The sequence below is a fragment of the Humulus lupulus genome, chromosome 3, assembly GCF_963169125.1.
Source record: "Humulus lupulus chromosome 3, drHumLupu1.1, whole genome shotgun sequence".
Taxonomy (NCBI): Eukaryota; Viridiplantae; Streptophyta; class Magnoliopsida; order Rosales; family Cannabaceae; genus Humulus; species Humulus lupulus.
The window spans coordinates 94170210-94190675 of record NC_084795.1 but is presented as its reverse complement, the minus strand read 5'-3'; the positions used below and the strand labels follow the sequence as shown (position 1 = coordinate 94190675).

Genomic DNA, 20466 nt, shown 5'->3' with positions numbered 1-20466 from the left:
CGAAAAAGACAGTCAATAGAAAGTGTGGAAAGAAAAATTTTGAGTTAGCCCATAGTTCATTCTAACTGGGGCCTAAGTAGCGCCGTGGCAAAAAAATTTCTCTGCCATAGCCCTTCCCTTATTTGTAATATTCAGGGCTCTCTGGAACTCATCGCGCCGCGGCTCAAATTTTTCTGGGTTAATTCGGGTCTTCTCTGTTTTTCCTCAGTGTCGCGGCTCCAATTGGTGCGCCGTGACCCCATTCTTTTTTTTTTCTTTTGTCTTTCTTTTTCTCGATTTTCATGATTCAACATTACAAATTTAATACTAAACGACAAAAATTAAAGCTAACCCTAAAAAAATAGTCAAAATACTAAAATTAAAATGTTCATAATCTAAAACTTAAATAAAACTAATAAAGAAATGAAAATAAAAGATTGGGATGCCTCCAAATGCGCTATCGTTAACGTCATTTAGCCTAACGCTAACCTCCTTATTAGACTCAACTCAGATCCAAGCCACCCCTCAAGTCCTTGAGAACCATAGTACCATGAGTGGGCGCTCTTCTTTTAATATTGCATATTTTTTGGACTTTATACCGCTCATGTATCAATCAAGCTTTCTCACTAATGATCCTTTTCACTCTATGATGATTTTTTCGCATTCCTCCTTCAACCATTAATTTCTTCTTAGTGATTTGTAACTTATCACCCTCGTTATTTACCACATCAACTCTACAACAAATTGGAATTTCAGTTGCTACAAAAACATTAAATGTTACCTCCTCTTTCTACACTCACAGCTTCACCTCCCCCTTTTGAACATCAATTAGTGCTCTACCAATAGCTAAAAATGGCCTTCCAAGAATAATCATAATATTTTCATCCTCCACCATATCAAGAATAATAAAATCTGCAGGGAAGATGACCTTATCCACCTTTACTAGTACATCCTCAATCACTCCATGAGGATGTTTAACTGAAAGATCCACCATTTGTAAGGACACAGTAGTAGGTCGAGCTTTTCCCAATTTCAACTTAGGAAAAATAGATAGAGGCATTAGATTCACACTAGCCCCTAAATCACATAAAGCCTTTGTCACCACTGAGTTCCCTATAGAGCATGGAATGGTGAAACTACCCGGATCTTTAAGCTTGGGATGTAGTTTCTTTTGAAGTACTGCACTACACTCCTCAGTAAGTGCCACTGTCTCATAGTCCTCTAATTTCCTTTTCTTCAACAAGATTTCCTTCATGAACTTCACATAACTCGGCATTTGTTCTAAGGCTTCTGCGAAGGGAATGTTAATATGAAGTTTTCGAAAAACATCTAAGAACTTGGAATTTTTTTTTAAGCGTCTTCTTTTGAAGCCTCTGAGGATATGGGATTTTTATGTGGTGCTCAAAACTCACAGGTGACTGCTTCTTCTCAAGGTTCTCATTAACCTTTTCTTCCACCTTATTCTTCTTATCATCAGCCACTTTTGGTAACAGAATAGACTTCTTGACTAGCTCTTCTAACTCATTACCACTCCTCAAGGATATTGCATTGCATTGCTCCTTTGGGTTTACTACAGTATTACTAGGCAAAGTCCCTTGGGGCCAGTTATCCAACATACTTGCCAATTGACCAATTTGACTATCTAGATTTCTGGTGGATGCTCTATTTTCAGTCATAAACTGAGTCTGAGTGTTGGTTAAGGTTAACAATGCAGCTTGTAATTCATTAGCCTTCTCTTGAGAAACCGGTGGTTGTGACATTTCTTGAGATGGAGCTTGAGACATGGGCTGCTGAGATTGTTGTTGAGGGCCTTGATTATTTCTCCATGAAAAAATAGGGTGAGTCCTCCACCCTGGGTTGTAAGTGTTTGAAAAAGGGTTGTTGGCTTGCCTATTATAACTTCCGAGCATATTCACTTGCTCCATATGGATAGAATTATTCACCTCTGCTGCCATACAATGCTCAAAAGGATGGGAAACTCCACACCTTTCACACACCGTCTGCATCTACATGGTTTGAGCTAAAATATTATTTTTCTGCAGCTGCTTAGTTAAGGTGGCAACTTGAGCAATTAACGCTATGATAGCATCTAATTCATGAATCCCAACTACTTTTCTGTTACTAGTAGGCCGCTCATCAACCCATTGGTAGTTATTCATGGTCATTTCTTCTAACAATGCATAGGCCTCATTAGCACTTTTACCCATAAAAATGCTCCTCTTGTTGCCGCATCAATGATGGTGCGTGTAGTAGTGCACAACCCATTATAGAAATTGTGGACCAACATCCACTTCTCAATGTCGTGATGAGGATACTTTCTCAACAATTCCTTAAACCTCTCTCATGCGTCATATAATGATTCTACATCATCATTTTGGAAGAAGTTATTGATCTCGCCTCTCAACCTTACAGCATTTGATGGAGGAAAGAACTTGGTGAGAAACCTTTGTGCTAGATCCTCCCAAGTGTTTATAGAGTTGGCCTGCAAAGAGTTTAACCAACTTTTGGCTCGCTCCCTCAGTAAGAATGGGAACAACCTTAATCTGATAGCATCGTCACTCACCCAATTCATCTTAAAAGTTGCACACAGCTCTAGGAAATTAGCTATGTGCATGTTTGGGTCCTTCGTAGGTAATCCACCAAACTGAATGGTGGACTTGACCATTTGTAGTATTGTCAGCTTTATCTCAAAATTGTTAGCGGCAATTATGGGGTGTCAAATGCATGAATGCATTCTTGCAACAGTAGGGAGTACATAATCTCTTAACGTTCTTGCCTATCTCAACAGTCGCTGCACCTTCAGCATTGTTGGCGACATTATTTACTGCATTCCCTTGATTTGCAGCCATCCTTGCCTCCAACCTCTTATTCTTCTGGCTCTGTCTACAGGTTCTCTCAATCTTAGGATTCACCGGTAATATCTTAGTTGTTTTACCTCGTTGCATAAACCAAAACTACCCGAGAAAAGAGAATTAAGACACTAACCAAGTTAGAATTATAAAAAGAAAAACAACCAAATTAGAACAAAAATTAATTCTTTTGATATCAATAAAACAATCCCCGGCAACGATGCCAAAAACTTGTTGCGATAATTTCAATGTGAAAGTATACACAATCGTATGACAAGTAATAATAGAGTTAAGTAGAGTATCGTTCCACAGAGATTGTTATTAACTACCAATAATTAACTTTCTAATTCTATTTGGCTAATAAAACTTAGATTCAAGAATATCAAGAACAGAAACAAGAATTAACAAAACTAATAACTTAAACAAATAAAAGCAAAATTAATTCAACGGATGAAAACCTAGGGTATTTAATTTCATCATCTATGCACTTTATTATTTCATCAATACAATTTCACTATTCTTTCTCTTATTGTGATGGCGGATTTACTAATACAATCTATATTCTTATTAGGATATATAAATCTCTTAACCTATATGTAAATTTTCTACATCTCTGTGATAAATTCCAAACATAAGGCAAGCATTACGAATAGAAATTCTAAAAGCTACACAAACCATATAGGTACTCTCATCCTATATCAAAATCTATGTCTATTAAACTATAGCATATTTAACTCTCACCTCTCAGATTTTGAATTTAATTCATAAGGAATGAAAATAACAACATCAAATTACTCACATTCATTAAGCATAAATTGAATAGATCACAATGAAGAAAAAAAATCATAGAAATTTTATTAACTAATAATAAAGTATCAAGAGACTACATTAAAACCCTAGAAAATAAAATTAGGTCATAACTAAATTCATAACATCCATTTATTTAGAAAAAAAACATAGGAAAAAGAGAAATTAAAGAAGAAAAGAAAAACTCTTGGTGAATTCCCCAATCTTGATCTCCAAGTTCCTCTTCTCCAGCGGTCAGAAGTGATTTGAATCACTCAAAATTAAGGTTTTATAGTAACCCTAGTGATACCCTGTGAAAAGACTTTCCTCATAAAAATACAATTTACGTACGCTGTACGGACTCAAGCGTCATGGCCCGCCTCCAGTTGCCCATATTTCTTTAGCCTCTGTCTTCTTTAGCGTCACAACCCTTCCATTTTCAGGATAAAGCAGCCTCTCTAACTTTGCATGCGTTTCGGCTCTACTTACAAGCATCACGACCCTATTGTTCAATATTTTTAACTCACATTTTGAACTCCATTTTCACTGTTGTGGTCTCTCTAGGCATCCAATAACATCCAATCATCAAACTATATGCAAAAACCACCAAAATCATCCTTAATTTAGCACACTTCACACCACATCCACTCCATCCCTTGATTAATTGCTTAGTCATGAAAATACACACCAACACGAGCATAATACTACACCAAACCACCTTAAAGATTTAAAACACACTCTAAAATCATACTTAAATATACCTAATAGAGCTCTACGAAAAGGTAGAAAGAAAATGCATTGGTCTACTTGGAAATTGCTTTGCAAACCCAATGATAAAGGCAGATGCCATTCCGAGATATGGAATTATTCAATAAGGCTTTACTTGGAAAACAAGTTTGGTGTCTGTGTATGTAAGATGTAACCATTTTTTCTTTCACAAATTTAACTACTGGAATGTCTCTATGTATGTTGGTATTTTTTTTTGTAAACTATTTAAAAATAATCATAAAATATAAAAGTGTCTTTTGTGTGCTAAAAGAGAAAGAGTCCCACATGAATTTAGAACACTATTTTATGGATGTGTATTGAGTGGGAGTTCTACCCTTGGGGATGTGCCCCAAGGGGTATGTAGTTTTGTGTGCATGGGTGAGGAGAAACATACTTGACCACCACGCGTGCCGCCGTCCAACCTAGGCTGGTCGGTATGGTGTGACACTTATTATTTTTGCTGAAAAATGATTTAATAAAACAAGTATTTTTTTATTTATTAGAAACATTTTTTTTATGTCAAATGTGAGACTGATTCATTCCTACTCTCTCTCCCATTTTTTCTGAACGTGTACCATGACTTCTCCCACTTCATGAACATTTTCTTTTTCCTATTTTGAGAGTCTATTTTTTTTTACTCGATAAAAAGACAGATCAAGAGAATGATACAACATCCTAAATTTTCTAAAAGACATTTGCTTTTAGTGTTTTCGACCATTAATTGGGTGTACGTAGAACGATATTCTTAAGTGCAGGGGGATACCAAGACAGAGACCATGTGCTGTTTTATCATGAGGATGACATGGTTGATAGGTTGTTGTGCACAATTTGGACAAAGTCATGAAATGTCTTAAAAAAATGACTAAGTTCGCGACTCAACCCATAAAATTTATTCAGCAAATTCGTTCTACTTTTATTTATGCAGCAACAGTGTATGTAACCTCAAGTTTTCATAATCCCTCATTTTCTATTTTTAGGAAATATACATTCATTATATAAATGATCAAAATTCAACTGTTGTCGAAGAACATATAGGGTGGGGTAGGGATCTACCCAAATATATTATCCTATAAAACTAGTAATAGAAGTAGCTAATTCACGTGCCACTCTATTAGTACAACATTGAATGGAGCAACAAAGACCTTCACCAACAACAACTAATAAATTAACAACATCATAAATATATACCTACAAGCATGGAAATCAGAATTCTTAGCTATCCAAGAGGTCACAACAGTAGAATCACTCTCAAGTAATACTAATCATAATCCCTCATTTTGATTATTAATTTTATACTAGATTATAAATTATGTATGGAAAGATATTATAATTGAATTTTTAGATTTAAATAGATCTTAAATATATATTATTATACACAAGACTTAAAACATGTGATAAAATAGTGTAAAAGTTATTAAGTAAACCTTCTACATGTTAGAAAACTTTAATCACTACAACAAATTCTACTTTCAATGACTCCCTACAATGTCTTACACCATTGGTGTAAGATGTTAAAAATTAGGAAAGATTTTTAATGTCTTATGTTGGGAGATATTGAAACTTTTTATTAATGACTAAAATTGTAATACATTAAAAAAATGGAAAGACGTTGAAAAACTAAGGCCTAACATATGTCCATGGAGGACAACGTCTCCCACTAGGAAACGTGCCATGTGTCCCACGTCTCCCAGTGGGAGACATTGGAAGTCCCTACACACAACTAGCACGTCTCTCACTTGGAGACCTTACAAGTGGTTTAATACAAATGCATTTATTATTATTAATTATAAATTTTATTTTCATTTTTATTAAAAAAACAAAACAAATAGCTAATCATCTCTCTCTCCCGCGTTATCAATATCCCTTTAATATGTTTTTTTATTTGAAAATACATTAAATACCCTTTAATGTCCCTTTATCTCTCTCTCGCGTTAATACCCTAGTCGCACCCCTTTTGATTCCCATCTCTCACTCTCTCTTTCTCTCGAATGCGTCTCCCTCTCTCCCTCTCTTTCTCTGTCTCTCACTGGTGCAAGTCAACGGCGGTGTAGGTGATGATGCTTGCGGCGGTGGAGGTGCGCAAACAAGGTTCGCCGCCACCAATGCGTCGTGGGCGCTGGTGGAGCATGAAGGCAGGACGGGCTTAGGCAGTGGGTGAGGTCAAATGGTAAGGATTCTCTCACTCAGTTTTTTTTTTTTTTTTGGTGTTTGGGTTTGATAAATTAAACTTATATTGATTGCTCTTATGGTTATTTTTTCTTGTGCTTGATGATATTTTTCAATGTTTCCAAATGGGATTTGGAAGTAGACCATCAAAGAGGAACCGAAAATAGAGAAGGTGGAGAGTCTGAGAAGAATAAGGCCTCTGATCTTTCTCACTGTTATCCCCGTTTCTTTTCAGGTGTCCAGATCCACATTCTATGCCCGTGGGCCGCTCGATTACGAGTTAAGGCCTAGATTGGGCCCATTTGGCGAGAGGAAAACGGATGTTGGCAGCCCAAGGCGGGGCAAGACCCAAAGGGGTCTGGGATTGCGAACCAGGACCTCCACCAGGGCAGGTGGTGCGAATCTAGAATCGCTTCCCCCAACGTCCCGAGGCGCGACAGAGAAGGTTGCGGCTCGCGAATCCACCAGGTCCGGGAGCCGTGATCGCTATGGACAGACCTGGATCCTGGTAAATGTCCCAGGATCCTGGTAAATGGTCTAGGACCTTCGTGAACGAAGGGGGACGTCGGTAAACGAACCCGGGTCAGTTGTCTGAGGTTGGCGAGGTAAAGTGCCCAAGATACTGACATTGTCCCATGAAGCGTGGGGGTTGTCCCCACGCTTAAACCTGCAGAAGAGGCTACCTCGGGATTGTACGCCATTGGTTCAGAACTGCACAGCCACAACTCTGATCGATCTTGTCCCCCAAATCTTCCTCGTAGCCCAGAGAACCCAGACTGAAACTCCAATTTGTCTCGTGTCTTAGAGTAAGATATTATTTGGTTTGGCCCAATGGGCTTTGATTATTGTACGTTTCATATTTTAATCCTTTGCATTGGGCTCCCATTAGAGAAGCTAATGGTATTTATGCCCTTATTGGGCCCAGGTCAGTCCGACCCAAGCCCAATGTACTCCTGTGCCTATAAATACGAATAGTGGTGCACTAAGGAGGGCCCCCAGATTTTTCTTGTAAGCAATTACTCTGCTAAAACTTGCAGAAAACTCCATTGTCAAAAGCTCTCTAAGCTCTAATACAACTGACTCGTGGTCTAAGGCTCATTAACGCCCCAACCATGTAAAAACCTTGCTTGAATTCTCTAAATCCTTTCTTTTTAAGCTCTCTTATCTTTTATAATTCTAGTTTCTGAAAAACTAGGTAAACATTTTGGTGCTTTCATTGAGAGCCTGAGAAAGCTAGAGTTGATCTTGAACATCTACAACAATGGTGAACACAAGACACACCACTTTCGACCCTACTAATCAAGAACAAGGTGATGGAGAGCCACTGCCCGGCCAACCTTTCCCTCAGGGTCGATCTGAAGACACACCTCATCAGATATCCCAGCCTGACGAATCGCAGAACTACGAAGGCGGGGCAGAATATGAGGAAGATTACTATGTGGAAGAGGAGGGAAATGAGGGGGAATACCATGATTTCGAAGCTGAGGATCCTGTGATCCCTGAAGAAGTAGACCCCAACCAGGAGGACCCGGAGGTGACTAAACTGAGACAGCAGGTCCTGGACCAAGAGGCCAGGATTGCCGAACAAAAGGAAGCCACTCAACGGATTCAAGAGTCCCTCCAAGCCCTGCAAGCTTTCATAGTCGCCCAAGGCTTAGCGGCTAACCCTCCAGTCGTTCTGCCTCCAGGAACACAGCCACCCGCTCCGCAGGCTAGGAATGGTGCGCCTGGAGAGGCGAGGCCGATCATTACTCCGGGACAAGATCTCGGACAGGACCCAGTTAATCCGGCTCAGGAGAAAGGGAAGGCCAAAGCCAACCCCCAGAGTGGAATCCCTCCTGTCCAGAAGACTGGGACCCATCCCCAGCCGTTCCCTAGGAAAGAGAAGGTGTGCCCCATCCCAGGACAGGGCCGCCCAATCAATCTGCGAGGGACGCGCCCTTAGGGTACCAGGCCCCAGCCCGCCCCAGGGCGGACTGGACTGGAACGGTCTTTCCACCCAAGCGTTTTTGTGAACCAGCGCAACCAGGAGCTCCAGCAGAATGATGAGCCAAACGCCCCCAGTTCCGGGGATGATACATCTCGGGTAGACCTGTGCGATGGGCTGAATGCTCGAAAGGAGCGGGCCTGCAAGGAAAAGATCCGCCCCCGAGATGGCGATTTGAGAAATGATCTCAACAACAGAAGGAACAAGAGAGTTCCCCTAGAAGATGGTACGACCAAACAATTCATGGAATAGCTGGCCGCCTTAAAGAAAGTCACGGACCGCCTGGCCCGCAAGCAGGAGGGAGCAGACACTGATTCCAACGAGGAAGAAAAGGAGCCCTGCGCCAAGCACATCCTGGATGTGGTGCTCCCCAAAGGATTCAAAATGCCGAGTCTGCCTGCCTACACTGGGAACACCGACCCCAGAGATCATCTACCGCGCTATAATCGTTTGATGATGGTAGCCCACGTCTACGACAACGGCAAGTGCCTCTGTTTCTCAATTACTCTAGGCGGACCTGCTGAAGAATGGTGGAAGAGGCTCAAGCCGAGATCCATCCAATCCTAGTCCAGAATGCAGTCGGCTTTCCGCAAACAGTTCGTGGCCGCCATGAGGATGGACATGCAGATCAGTTCCCTCACCAACATCAAGCAGCTCCCCACAGAGACGTTGAGGGCCTACATCCAGTGCTTCACCGAGGAAGCCTCCAAGACCAAGGTGGACGACGGGCAGCGACTGGTGGCCCTGCAATCCAGGATTCGGGTTGGATCTCCCCTCTGGGACGACATGCAACGCAGCAAGGCGGCTACCCTCGAGGAATTCATAAGAATGGCCCAAGGCTTCATTAACTGGGGAGAGGCCCACATCCAAGCATTCGGATGGCAGCCGACACCTCAACCAAGTGCCCAAACATTTCCGGGATATGGGGTGCAGTATCTGGTCCAGCAGTATGCCACTCCCCCAATTGCACCGGGATCGACAGCCGCGCTAGGAATGACCTTTGCTACACTTGTGGAACCTTGATCGGGAACAAAAAAGAAAAGGAAAGGATCTGGCTGTTCTCCTAAGCCAGCCTATTGCAACTTGTCCGGGAACCACCGGAGCCCGAGGAGATCCGGGACGGTCTGGACTAGTTTTCTTTTCCTAACCTACTCTAAGGCACCCATAGCCAATCTAAATGCAGGCAAGATTTAACAACCTAAACATATGAATATGACGATATGGCAAACACAAGAAAATAAAAGCGAAGGTCAAGAAAACTTACTGGAAAAGGCCGGTTGAGAAGAATGGTGGGTTTCCAATGACAACAACGGTAAAATCGTGGCTTTGAACAGGTGAAGGCGGCCCAAATGCTCGTCTATAGGGCAGGTCGATGTCGTCTGCTCAGGCGAAGGTGTGGATATCGGGCGCGTTAGGAACAGGCGACGACGAAGACGAAGAAGACAATGGAAAATGTCGTCGGCAAGCTCGGTCATAAAAGATCCTTTAAGTGTTTTTCTTTTATGAGAATGTAAAGATTTCAAATGAAAACCTGAGACTATTTATAATAGCCATAAGGTTGTTTTGATCTAACGGTTAGGCGAGATCCCCCCTATTGGACGGTCCTGGATTGTGCAGGAACATTAATGGATCTACTCAAGTACTGGATCACGGTACCCCCAAGGCCTGATCGATCCAACGACCTAGAAAAAGAGCACCTCAAAGGTCGCCCCATCCAACGGTCCACCTTGTCGCAAAGGTAATAATGGGAACACTCGTGCGGATGGGACGCTTCGTAGACCAAGCCAACACGCTAGCCCCTAGCACGGTAACCAATAGGGTGCTTGCTGGCCTTTCAAGACCTAGTGCCATCAATGCGCTAGTGACAAGGGAACACGTGCACCATTCGTTATGGACCGGGGCTCTAGTAAACAAACCCGGATCCTGGTAAACAGTCCGGGCCCTTTGGATTCAGCCTGGTGCATCATAGCAGGGTTTAATTCCATGATTGTTCATCATGCAGTCCCCACCATCCGCGGGTTCGTCGCCTTGGAAACAAACCAGGAAGTGACGAGATCGTCTGGGAGAGAGACAAGCCTCCACTGCGCAAGCCCAGGTGAAGGTTTGGGGGGTAATTGTTATCCCCGCTTCTTTCCGGGTGTCTGGATCCACACTCTAAGCCCGTGGCTCGCCCGATTACGAGTTAAGGCCCAGATCGGGCCCATTTGGCGAGAGGAAAACGGATGTTGGCGGTAAGGGTGTTCATAAAACTGCCCACACCGCACCGCAATTTGCGGTTTAGAACCCTTCGCGGTGCGGTTGCGGTTTGTATTTTTGCCAAACCGCGCGGTGCGGTGCGGTTTGCGGTTTTAAATTTTATAAATGCGGTTCAAACCACACTACCCCGCATCATTATATATATTAAATTTTTTATATTATTTTTTTCAATTTTACTACATTTAAAGTTAATGCATAAATATTTATATAGTATAATATAATATACACAATATCTAGAAAGAAATATAATGTTTCATAAGATACTAACACATATTATACTTCAATCTAAAGATATTCATCCTTAATTAAAATAATATTTACGTTTATATTACATTTTTTATTTGTTATTAGTTTGTTATATTTTTATTGTTTTGCTTAAAGTTTATTAGCTTGTTGTACATTTAATTATTTTGTTAAACACTCTATGGTTATGAGATTTATTATGAATATTTCTTAATTATAATATTTAATTGTTAAATTATTTGGTGATAGGTATAAACTGCCAAAACCACACCGCACCACACCGCATTTTTGCGGTGCGGTTTATGCAGTTTGAGGTCTATGCGGTGCGGGTTGCGGTTTGGAAATTTGTTCAAACCGCATATGTGGTGCGGTCCAAAAAATTAGAGAAAAACCGCACCAACCACACCACAAACACCCCTAGTTGGCGGCCCAAGGCGGGGCAAGACCCGAAGGGGTCCGGGATTGCGAACCGGGACCTCCGCTGGGGCAAGTGATGCGAACCCGGAACCGCTTCCCCCAACGTCCCGAGGCGCGACAAAGAAGGTTGCGGCTCGCGAATCCAAGATGGGAGCCGGGATCGCTATGGACGGACCTGGATCCTGGTAAACGGCCTGGGATCCTGGTAAATGGTCCGGGACCTTCGTGAACGGAGGGGGACGTCGGTAAACGAACCCGGATCGGTTGTCCGAGGTTGGCGAGGTAAAGTGCCCAAGATACTGACATCGTCCCATGAAGCGTGGGGGTTGTCCCCACGCTTAAACTTGCAGAAGAGGCTACCTCGGGATTGTACGCCGTTGGTTCAGAACTGCGCCGCCACAACTCTGACCGATCTTGTCCCCCAAATCTTCCTCTTAGCCTAGAGAACCCAGACTGAAACTCCAGTTTGTCTCATGTCTTAGAGTAAGATATTATTTGGTTTGGCCCAATGAGCTTTGATTATTGTACGTTTCATATTTTAATCCTTTGCATTGGGCTCCTCCCATCAGAGAAGCTAATGGTATTTATGCCCTTATTGGGCCCGGCCCAAGCCCAGTGCATTCCTGTGCCTATAAATACGAATAGTGGTGCACTGAGGAGGGCCCCCAGATTTTTCTTGTAAGCAATTACTCTGCTAAAAGTTGCAGGAAACTCTATTGTCAAAAGCTCTCTAAGCTCTAATACAACTGACTCACGGACTAAGGCTCATTAACGCCCCAACCATGTAAAAACCTTGCTTGCATTCTCTAAATCCTTTCTTTTTAAGCTATCTTATCTTTTATAATTTTAGTTTCTGAAAAACTTGGTAAACACTCACTCTTGTGAATATCTCCTAATTAATTTTTGAATATCTACAATGACTCTACCTACGATGTTTTTCTAGCGGGAGACATTGTAGACTTTTAATATCTCACAAATAAAGTCTTAAAACTCTTATATTGTTTAGTCAATGTTTAGTGTATTTGATTTAAGTAAACTAGGAATACTGGATTTTCTACGGTGAACTCAAGATATTGAATATTTATTGCAAGGTGGAAACAATATGGTGACTTGGTTTTCTCATTAAACTATCTACAAAAGAAAAGTTAACAAATTATACGAGAATTGACTTTTCGAATATTAATATGTTTTACGTTTATAGGTAAAAAAAGAAGAAAGGAATGTGTTTATTATCACAAATACAAATCTCGGTTATTTTAAGTTTTTTAAAATATTTATTTTGTTAAATAATCTTTGACATAACTAAAGACCACCAAGTCGTTGTAGTATGGTGGTAAGTATTCCCGCCTGTCACGCGGGTGACCCGGGTTCGATCCCCGGCAACGGCGAAATTTTTCATTTTCTTCAATGCATTGAAACGGCACCGTTTTTGTGTTTTAAAATCATTTGGGTTTGGGTGTGTTGGAGGGAAAGCGTATAAAGGCCGCGAAAGTCTCTGATTTTTCATTCCCGCCATTGAAAACTTCTCAAACTCTTCTGGGAAGTGCGATGCTTTGATTTGACGAGCTCAGATACTCTGCGCTTTTAATATGAAGAAGCTCAAATGCATGGACGATAAACCAGACGGTCTAGAAATCACCTCCATAGGCTCTCTCTATCGTGGTCCGTGGGAGAAGAAGTACTGGAGCTCCTCTAGGGTTTGATTTATTCCATTTCTTCTTCAATTTTGCTTAAATGTCATGTTATTACTCGCTTTGATCTTCGATTAGATGCCTCAGAATCAGATTCTCGTTCAGGAATTGTGTGTGTGTGTGTGTGTGTTAATCTGACTTGTTTTTTTTATATAGAAATGTTAAAAACTTATTTATGGCCAGATTTGGGTGGTGATAAGGTGATTTATAGTATGGATTACGAAGCGCGTTATTCAGACGAACTGTCTTCAGAGAGAATTGTTATTGAAATTGACTAGTGTAACCTGATTTAGTCTTTAATGTTATGTTTCTCTGTTATGTGGCATTTTGCTCCTGTTAATTTCTACGTCAAATTTCAATGGAAATTAACTAAATGATGATATTTTTAGGGAAAAGATCGATATCCATATCCGGTTGGGTATCAAGCTGTTCGAGCACATAACGGGAGTGTATACAAATTGGAAATTAATGAGGGTCCTAAAGGACCTGTATTCATGGTATGCAGTCACCTCCTCTCACTTTCAAAATGACTTATGAGGTCCTGTAGAGACTTGAAATAAACACATTGTAAATGAACTTTGATAGATTACCTCTGCTGATGGACATTCGTCGTCTGGGCAAACTCCAGATATTTCGTGGGAGAAATTCCAAAAGAACTGTTCTTCTCGTACGAAAATTTGGCATGGGAAGAGATTTTCGTGCAACATAGATGGTGTGGAGGTATGACAGTGCAACATTCCATGCAAATTGTGACACATGGTGCTGATTATACGAATGTCTTACACAAAATTACTTGCATGGACTGAAGTTGTTTCGCTGTAGTTAATCGTGGAGCTACACTGTTTGGAACTTATGTCGGAGCTTTTTTTTCTTTTAAAAAAAAATCCCTTGCTATTCCTCTTGAAAATCTGATAATTCATCAAATGCGGTGCTTATTCTCATTTGCTTTACACAGCATGTTTTTAACCATTTTGCTATTTTCCTTTCCATACTTTTTTGTCACCCCTACCCCAAGCTTAGTTGCTAAATCATGGACAGGACGTGCTTAATCAACATTCTTTTCTTTTTGCAATATTTATGCAGTTTTTTGGATTTAAAAATCCATTTGTTCAGAGATTACTTCGAGAAATGGTGGCAAATGTTAGTGGAACAGCAGAACAGAATTTATTATCCTCCAGCTCCTGCACAGAGGCTCCTAAAGAAGATCTTATTAGTCATGGCTCAGATGCATGTAACCTGCCATATTTGGCAAGTTCTCATATCACGGGAAAAAGAAGTAGGAGACGTGAAATCACCAGTATAAAGTCATCCAGCAAGGTTAACCGCAAAAGATCAAGGCCTGAAGATCTGAAAAACGTTGCTGAGGCTATAGACCCAGTAGAAGAGAACAAAGAGAGTGCTAACTGTAAACATCCCCCAGTCTTGTCACCTTCCATGAATTCAATAGCTTTTCAAGAAGAAAAGAGTCACGTTTCAGAAAATGACTTGCAATCAAATTCATTGGACATCTCCAGTCACGTTAAAAGTCTCGTCCCTGCTGAAGAAACAATGCTGCTTATTACTTCAGGAAATTGTACATCCACTGGTCTAACTGGAACAGTGCCCAACAAGGAAAATATCGTGAGCACATTTCATTTTTCTTTTGCTTATCAGAATGTTGCAAAACTGGGCTTTTCTAGTGATGCCAAAAAAAAAGTATTTAGTTGTGGGAAAATTAGTTGGGATCATAGTACTGTGGTAAATGCTTTAACACGGGAAACATTCTTACTCCCAGCTTGACAGGTTACCAGGTCCAGGAGATTGCCCTGACGAGAACTCAGTTGATCTTTATGCTCCTGATTCCTTAGATCTTGTGCAAGATATTTCTAAAGGTCCAGGAGATTGCCGCGACAAGAATGATATTGAACTTTATGCTCCTGATACCTTGGATCTTGTGCAAGGTATTACTTGAATTATTTATCTTTAATGTCTTCCCAAGTAATATTTTGTTATCTCAATTACTCTATTTGTAATTGCTAGTTGTTTAATGCAAATAATATTTTTTATTATATTTTAAGTATCCTTGTTAAAAGTTTTAAAATGTTAAAAGAAGAAATTATTGCAGCAGACATGGTCATTTCTGAAGGTTTGGCGAGTGAACCAAATCCAGAAGAAGAATTAGGCACGTCCAATTCCGGAAAGAGTGACAATGATTCAGTTGGTCAAGAAACTGCCAAGTCTATGATGAAATTTCTGCTTCCCCAAGCAATTCCCTTGCTCAAGAAGTCTTCAAGGAAGAAAAATGCTGGCGTTAGCTCTTTGGAAATTCTGTCTTGTGGGGTGCATTCTGAAAACCAGAACAAAGGTATTCATGTTTTTTTTAAAAAAAAAAAATTATTATATAAAAATACACTTCAAACTGATTTACTTTATCTTTTCTATTTGTCATCCTCTTTTATGCTTCTTAATATACTTTTATTTTCTTAATTGTATTAAGATTTTATTCCCTCACAATTGCAGCGGTAACGAATGCTGAAAATAAAATGGTGGATATGAAGGAACGGATGAATATCCAGTGCACAAGTCTTGGTTCTTCAGATGCAAGAAAATGCATCATGGTTGACAATTTAGCAGATCATCTGAGTGTTCACCAAGTATCTTATCATGAGATATTGCCCTCTGGTGATTCCAATGCTGATCAAATTAGTTTTCACGAAGAAGCAAGCCCTTGTAACACTCTTGGACTCCCTATTGGTGTTCAGGAGCATAACGAGCCATTAGATTGTTGTCTTGAGACCATTGAAAGCAAAGATAAATTATGTTATAATGAAGTAAATGTGGAGCCAAGTGGAACATTTTGTCAGGCTGATGATGATATATCCGAGAGTCTGCCAAGTTGCAATATCTCCAACCAAAAAGAATTTGCTGAAGAAATCAGGGATACTTGTGCGAGCATAGATGAAAACTTAGGAGGTAGTGTAACTTGTTCCCATGATAATGATATCAAAACTGCACCTGATAATATTTACATTAATGTCAGGCCAACCAATTTCTATAATTTTTCAGTAATTCTCAAATGCCTTGAAAATGTTTATCTATTCAACTGGCAAAAAAGGCTTTACACCTAGTAGCTAACTATTTTGTGCCTGAACTAGACAACCTATACTATTTAAAGTCACCTCTTGGTCCTTACAATGATTTTGTTAGAAAATTTAAAGTTTGTAGATCAGATCTTGGTAGCCATAAATACTTTTTCATTTCCTTCACGGAATTGATTTAGGTATATCAAATCGGTTTTAACTTGCATTTCTCAAGGTGTGCCATATAATATTTCTTTTGAAAGTTTATCTTACATATGTTGGGTTTTTTTATGCAGCTGTCAGTACAGATGATGATGTCAAATCTCAAGGCATGTTAAGTTCTCTGAGTATGCCACTAGAAGGATCTGGTGTTAAAACAATGGTTGAAGAAACTGACAGCATGTCATTCACTCAAGCACCAAGTTTAGTATATTCCAGACGAAAAAAAGTCCATTGTGTAAATCTGAAAAGTAAATACAGGGCCCCTCTCTCAGAAAGTATTATATGCAGAACTTTTGCGGATAGTTGTGTCCCTGAAACATCTACTGCCACAGGAAATTTTACTAATCTGGAGGCATTGGAAATGGGCTGGTCTGACAGATCACGTAAAGATGTTATTGGTGCTGAATCCATGATTTCAGGACCATCCAAGAGAACTCCTGCATATATACATACAACTGATTGTAAAAGTCTACTAAACAATATGGTTTCTGCTGTATCTCAAGATCAATCAATTATGTGTGTGTCTAGTCTTCATGTTGACAAGGAGATAAGGCATGAGAATCCCTTAGTGCCAAAGAGTTCTGAATCATGTAAGAAGCAGGCAACAAGTAACTCCAACAGCTCTTCATATATTGCCGAAGAATTTCAATACAGTCCAGACTTCAAGTCAAAAAGCATGCCCATAGAAAAGGATTTACTTGGTATTTTTGACCTTGTTGGATGCTATGTCCACCCACTTCCTGTGTTGTCCCTAATGGTGAGCACTGGAGGCAAAGAGATCCACATTTGTGTTTTATGTGGCCTTCTCATTGATAAGAACAGGACCCTTTTTATCTACAAGGTAGCAACTCAAGAACCCACAGCTGGAAATCCCTCTTTTGTGGGTCACACATCAGTAGCATTGCCGGTTCTAAAAGACTATTTTGGTAGAGAAGTAAGTTGTCATGTGTATACAGGCTGTAGGCTTGTTTGCTGTATCAAATGTCTACTGAGGTTTGTATTATCTTTTGTCAGATTGCTCTTGAAAGATCTGGTTTGCAGTTCACTCCAGGAGGCCAATATCTTCTTCTACTTGACAGCATAAGGACTCCTTATTGCAGGTTAGATCTTTATGGATTCTGATTATATAGAATAAGTAAATGAAAGAAGAGTGAAGTTTTAGGTAAATAACTTCCTCTACATCCTTTCAGACAAGGGAGAATTCCTTGTATGTGCTCAGCATGTGCGTCAAGCAGCTTTGAGGGGAATGCAGTGAAGATTGTTGAAGTAAACCTTGGTTATGTTTCAGTAGTGGGAAAACTGACAACAGCTGAGAGTTTACAACATCTTTTGGTTTGTGAACCCAACCATCTTGTTGCTGTTGGAGAGAGTGGGAGATTGCATCTGTGGGTTATGAATTCAACATGGAGGTGAGTTTTATTGTACTATGTTATCAAGTTTTACTTTCTATTCGCGGACTTTGTGCAGGCCTTTCTGGCAATGTTACATTTAGGTTCTGCTTATGGAGTGAACCTGTTGTCGGATGTTTGGTGGCTTGTACATACTTTGACTTTGACATTATACCTATTCCATTTATCTATCCACTCAAGTCATCTCTTATCCCTTTATCTTAACTAGTTAAATCATCACACATTCTTTCTTTACATTTTTTTATATGAAAGATTGGTTTGACGATTTAGAGTACTGACTGCTGGACAACAGCCATTCTTCAATTGGAAGAACCTTGTTATACTCTTACCAAATTCATTTACTTATTTGGGCTTGTGTATTTGTTCCTGTTTATATGATAGCAAACTTTGTTAGCATCTGATCCGGATGTTCTGTCACTTTGTCAATGATTTCTGATATTGATGAGATTTGGATTGTTTCCTTTTATTCACATTTATTTCAGGGATGCTAATTTATTTTTATTTTAAATCCATGCTTTCAGTGCACAGGTTGAGAAGTTCATCTTGCCTGCTAATGATTTTATATCCCCTGGTATAGTGGAGATAAAGAAAATTCCCAAGTGCACTAGTCTTGTTCTCGGCCATAATGGTTTTGGACAATTTAGTTTATGGTAAATCTTTTTCTACTCTCAGATTGCTAGAAGCTGTATGATTTCCTCTTATTCCTAGACTTAGATGAACAGCCGGCCAGTATACATTTTTTCTGTAGCTGCTGGTTAGCACTACAGAAACTTATACATGATACAATTCATGTATATTTGCAATCATATAACTGAACCCATTTATATTTTACAATGTTGATTTTTTTCAATAGTGTCTTCTCTACTGCCTGTGTTACATTTTAGTCTCCAGGTAGGAAGGATGAAAAGAGAAGTATGCTTAAGAGGAGATATTTCTATTTCTTTGAATTTTGACTTGCTTAATGATTGACTGCATTTTCTATTATTGTTTTTTCTTCAGGGACATTTCAAAACACATCATTGTTTCAAAGTTCACTACATCAAGCACTTCCTTTTGTGAATTCATTCCAGTCGGTTTGTTTAGTTGGCAAAAGAAAGGCCAAAGTTTCAGAGACACAAACGTAGAAGGATGTGTCCATAGAATGATAACTGCAACAAATATGTGGTTTTCAGAACAGACCAATAATGATTCCTCTTTACAATTAGATGGGGAAGATGTCGCTGTATGGCTTCTTGTCTCTGTTATGCCCGATTCTGATGTCAATCATGACTATATATCAAGTGATTATCAAACAAAATCAGTAGGATGGTGGAGGCTTGCTCTACTGGTGAAAAATACGGTAATCATGGGAAGTGCATTGGACCCAAGGTACTAAAATCTACTTATTTCCCCACCCAACAATTGAATTTTCCGAGTCTTTATTTGGATATCCATTAAAGTGTTTATTAAATTATGCTTCATGCAGTGCTGCTGCCATCGGAGCCTCAGCTGGTCACGGGATCATTGGCACAAGTGATGGGCTTGTGTACATATGGGAACTGTCTACTGGAACTAAACTCGGAACTTTGCATCATTTTAGAGGTAAAGCATCAATTATTGCGTTAGACTATGTATTACTTGTGTGAGATGTTCCTAAGTTCTAACCAACCTGGTTATATATTGCAATATCTTTCCTTTTTGACATTGTGCGATTATTTCAGTATCCAAATGTTTTGCTTGATGTTAATATTTGTGTTAACGTTGAGACTAAACATTACTGCTGTTTTACCATTTATGTTTTCTCAATTAAACTTTTTTTTTTTTGGAAACGGTATCAGGTAGCAATGTTTCATGTATTGCCACTGATGATTCAATGAAAGGTGCATTAGCCGTTGCTGGTGGGGATGGTCAGTTGCTGGTATATCTGCATTCGCAGAAAAATATTAGTAACTAGGTAAGAACGAAGCAAATTGTTTTTGTTTCATTTCATGCTCTAGTCTCCGACTAAAGTCCCCATTCAGCTAGGCAACACAGAAATTTTTTTGCCTTTTGCTTTGTGAATTAAAGTAAATAATCTGTCCATTTTTTTAAGGAGAAAACGAAATCAATTTAACATTTATAATCTGCACAATTCAAAGTTTTTAATCATTGGTTGTGAGGTATTATCGTAGCACTTTTCTTGGAGAAGTGTGTTAAATACTCTATATTTATTATTTATAAATATTTTATGGGAATTTATTCATTTGAGTACCTTATGTTTTTGCAAAGTATAGTATTCTCTGTTTTCAATAATGCTCATGTGGTACTTTGTATTTTAAAATTATACATATTTGATACTCTAAATTCAGATTTGATAGATAAAATTTTGTCAATATGATCAAATTGTTATCAGTTATATGTAATTAAATTTAAATTTAGAACTTACATAATTGATAGCAGTTTGATTAAATTGGTAAAATTTTATTAATTAAATTTGAGTTTATAGTACTAAATATGTACGATTTTAAAATACAGGGTACTGTATGAGTATTATTGAAAACAGATAGTACTAAAATGATACTTTGTAAAAACACAGGGTACCAAATAGTTACCTTCTCATATTTTATTTGTATATACTATTTTAGTACAGTTTTTTATTCCATTTCAACTATTTTT

The 20466-nt window shown here is 39.4% G+C and overlaps 2 protein-coding genes and 2 non-coding genes across 9 annotated transcripts; 3 read left to right on the top strand and 1 right to left on the bottom strand.

Moving 5' to 3' along the window:
- Window positions 1-592: 592 nt before the first annotated feature.
- LOC133824707 (uncharacterized) lies at window positions 593-1985 on the bottom strand. The gene is made up of 4 exons (XM_062257675.1): window positions 1388-1985; window positions 1120-1269; window positions 780-999; window positions 593-713 (listed from the first exon to the last, which is right to left on the bottom strand). Exons 1-4 carry the CDS (start codon window positions 1983-1985, stop codon window positions 593-595), a joined length of 1089 nt encoding a protein of 362 aa, XP_062113659.1.
- Window positions 1986-2276: 291 nt separating this feature from the next.
- Window positions 2277-2386, top strand: LOC133827947 (small nucleolar RNA R71). The gene has a single exon (XR_009890596.1). It is a non-coding gene; the product is annotated as a small nucleolar RNA R71 (small nucleolar RNA).
- A 10381-nt stretch (window positions 2387-12767) lies between these two features.
- TRNAD-GUC (transfer RNA aspartic acid (anticodon GUC)) lies at window positions 12768-12839 on the top strand. Its single transcript has one exon. It is a non-coding gene; the product is annotated as a tRNA-Asp (tRNA).
- On the top strand, window positions 12814-19935 carry LOC133822987 (uncharacterized). Of its 6 annotated transcripts, none has more exons than XM_062255505.1 (14): window positions 12816-13148; window positions 13532-13639; window positions 13728-13862; window positions 14226-14762; window positions 14917-15082; window positions 15247-15486; window positions 15642-16094; window positions 16498-17357; window positions 17438-17523; window positions 17614-17832; window positions 18354-18482; window positions 18832-19200; window positions 19298-19413; window positions 19650-19935. In XM_062255505.1, exons 1-14 carry the CDS (start codon window positions 13041-13043, stop codon window positions 19763-19765), a joined length of 3642 nt encoding a protein of 1213 aa, XP_062111489.1. In that variant the 5' UTR covers window positions 12816-13040; the 3' UTR covers window positions 19766-19935. The 6 variants fall into 6 exon arrangements, with proteins under 6 accessions (XP_062111491.1, XP_062111489.1, XP_062111488.1 ...); XM_062255504.1 differs by having other exon boundaries at window positions 15235-15486; XM_062255503.1 differs by having other exon boundaries at window positions 15232-15486.
- Window positions 19936-20466: the final 531 nt, after the last annotated feature.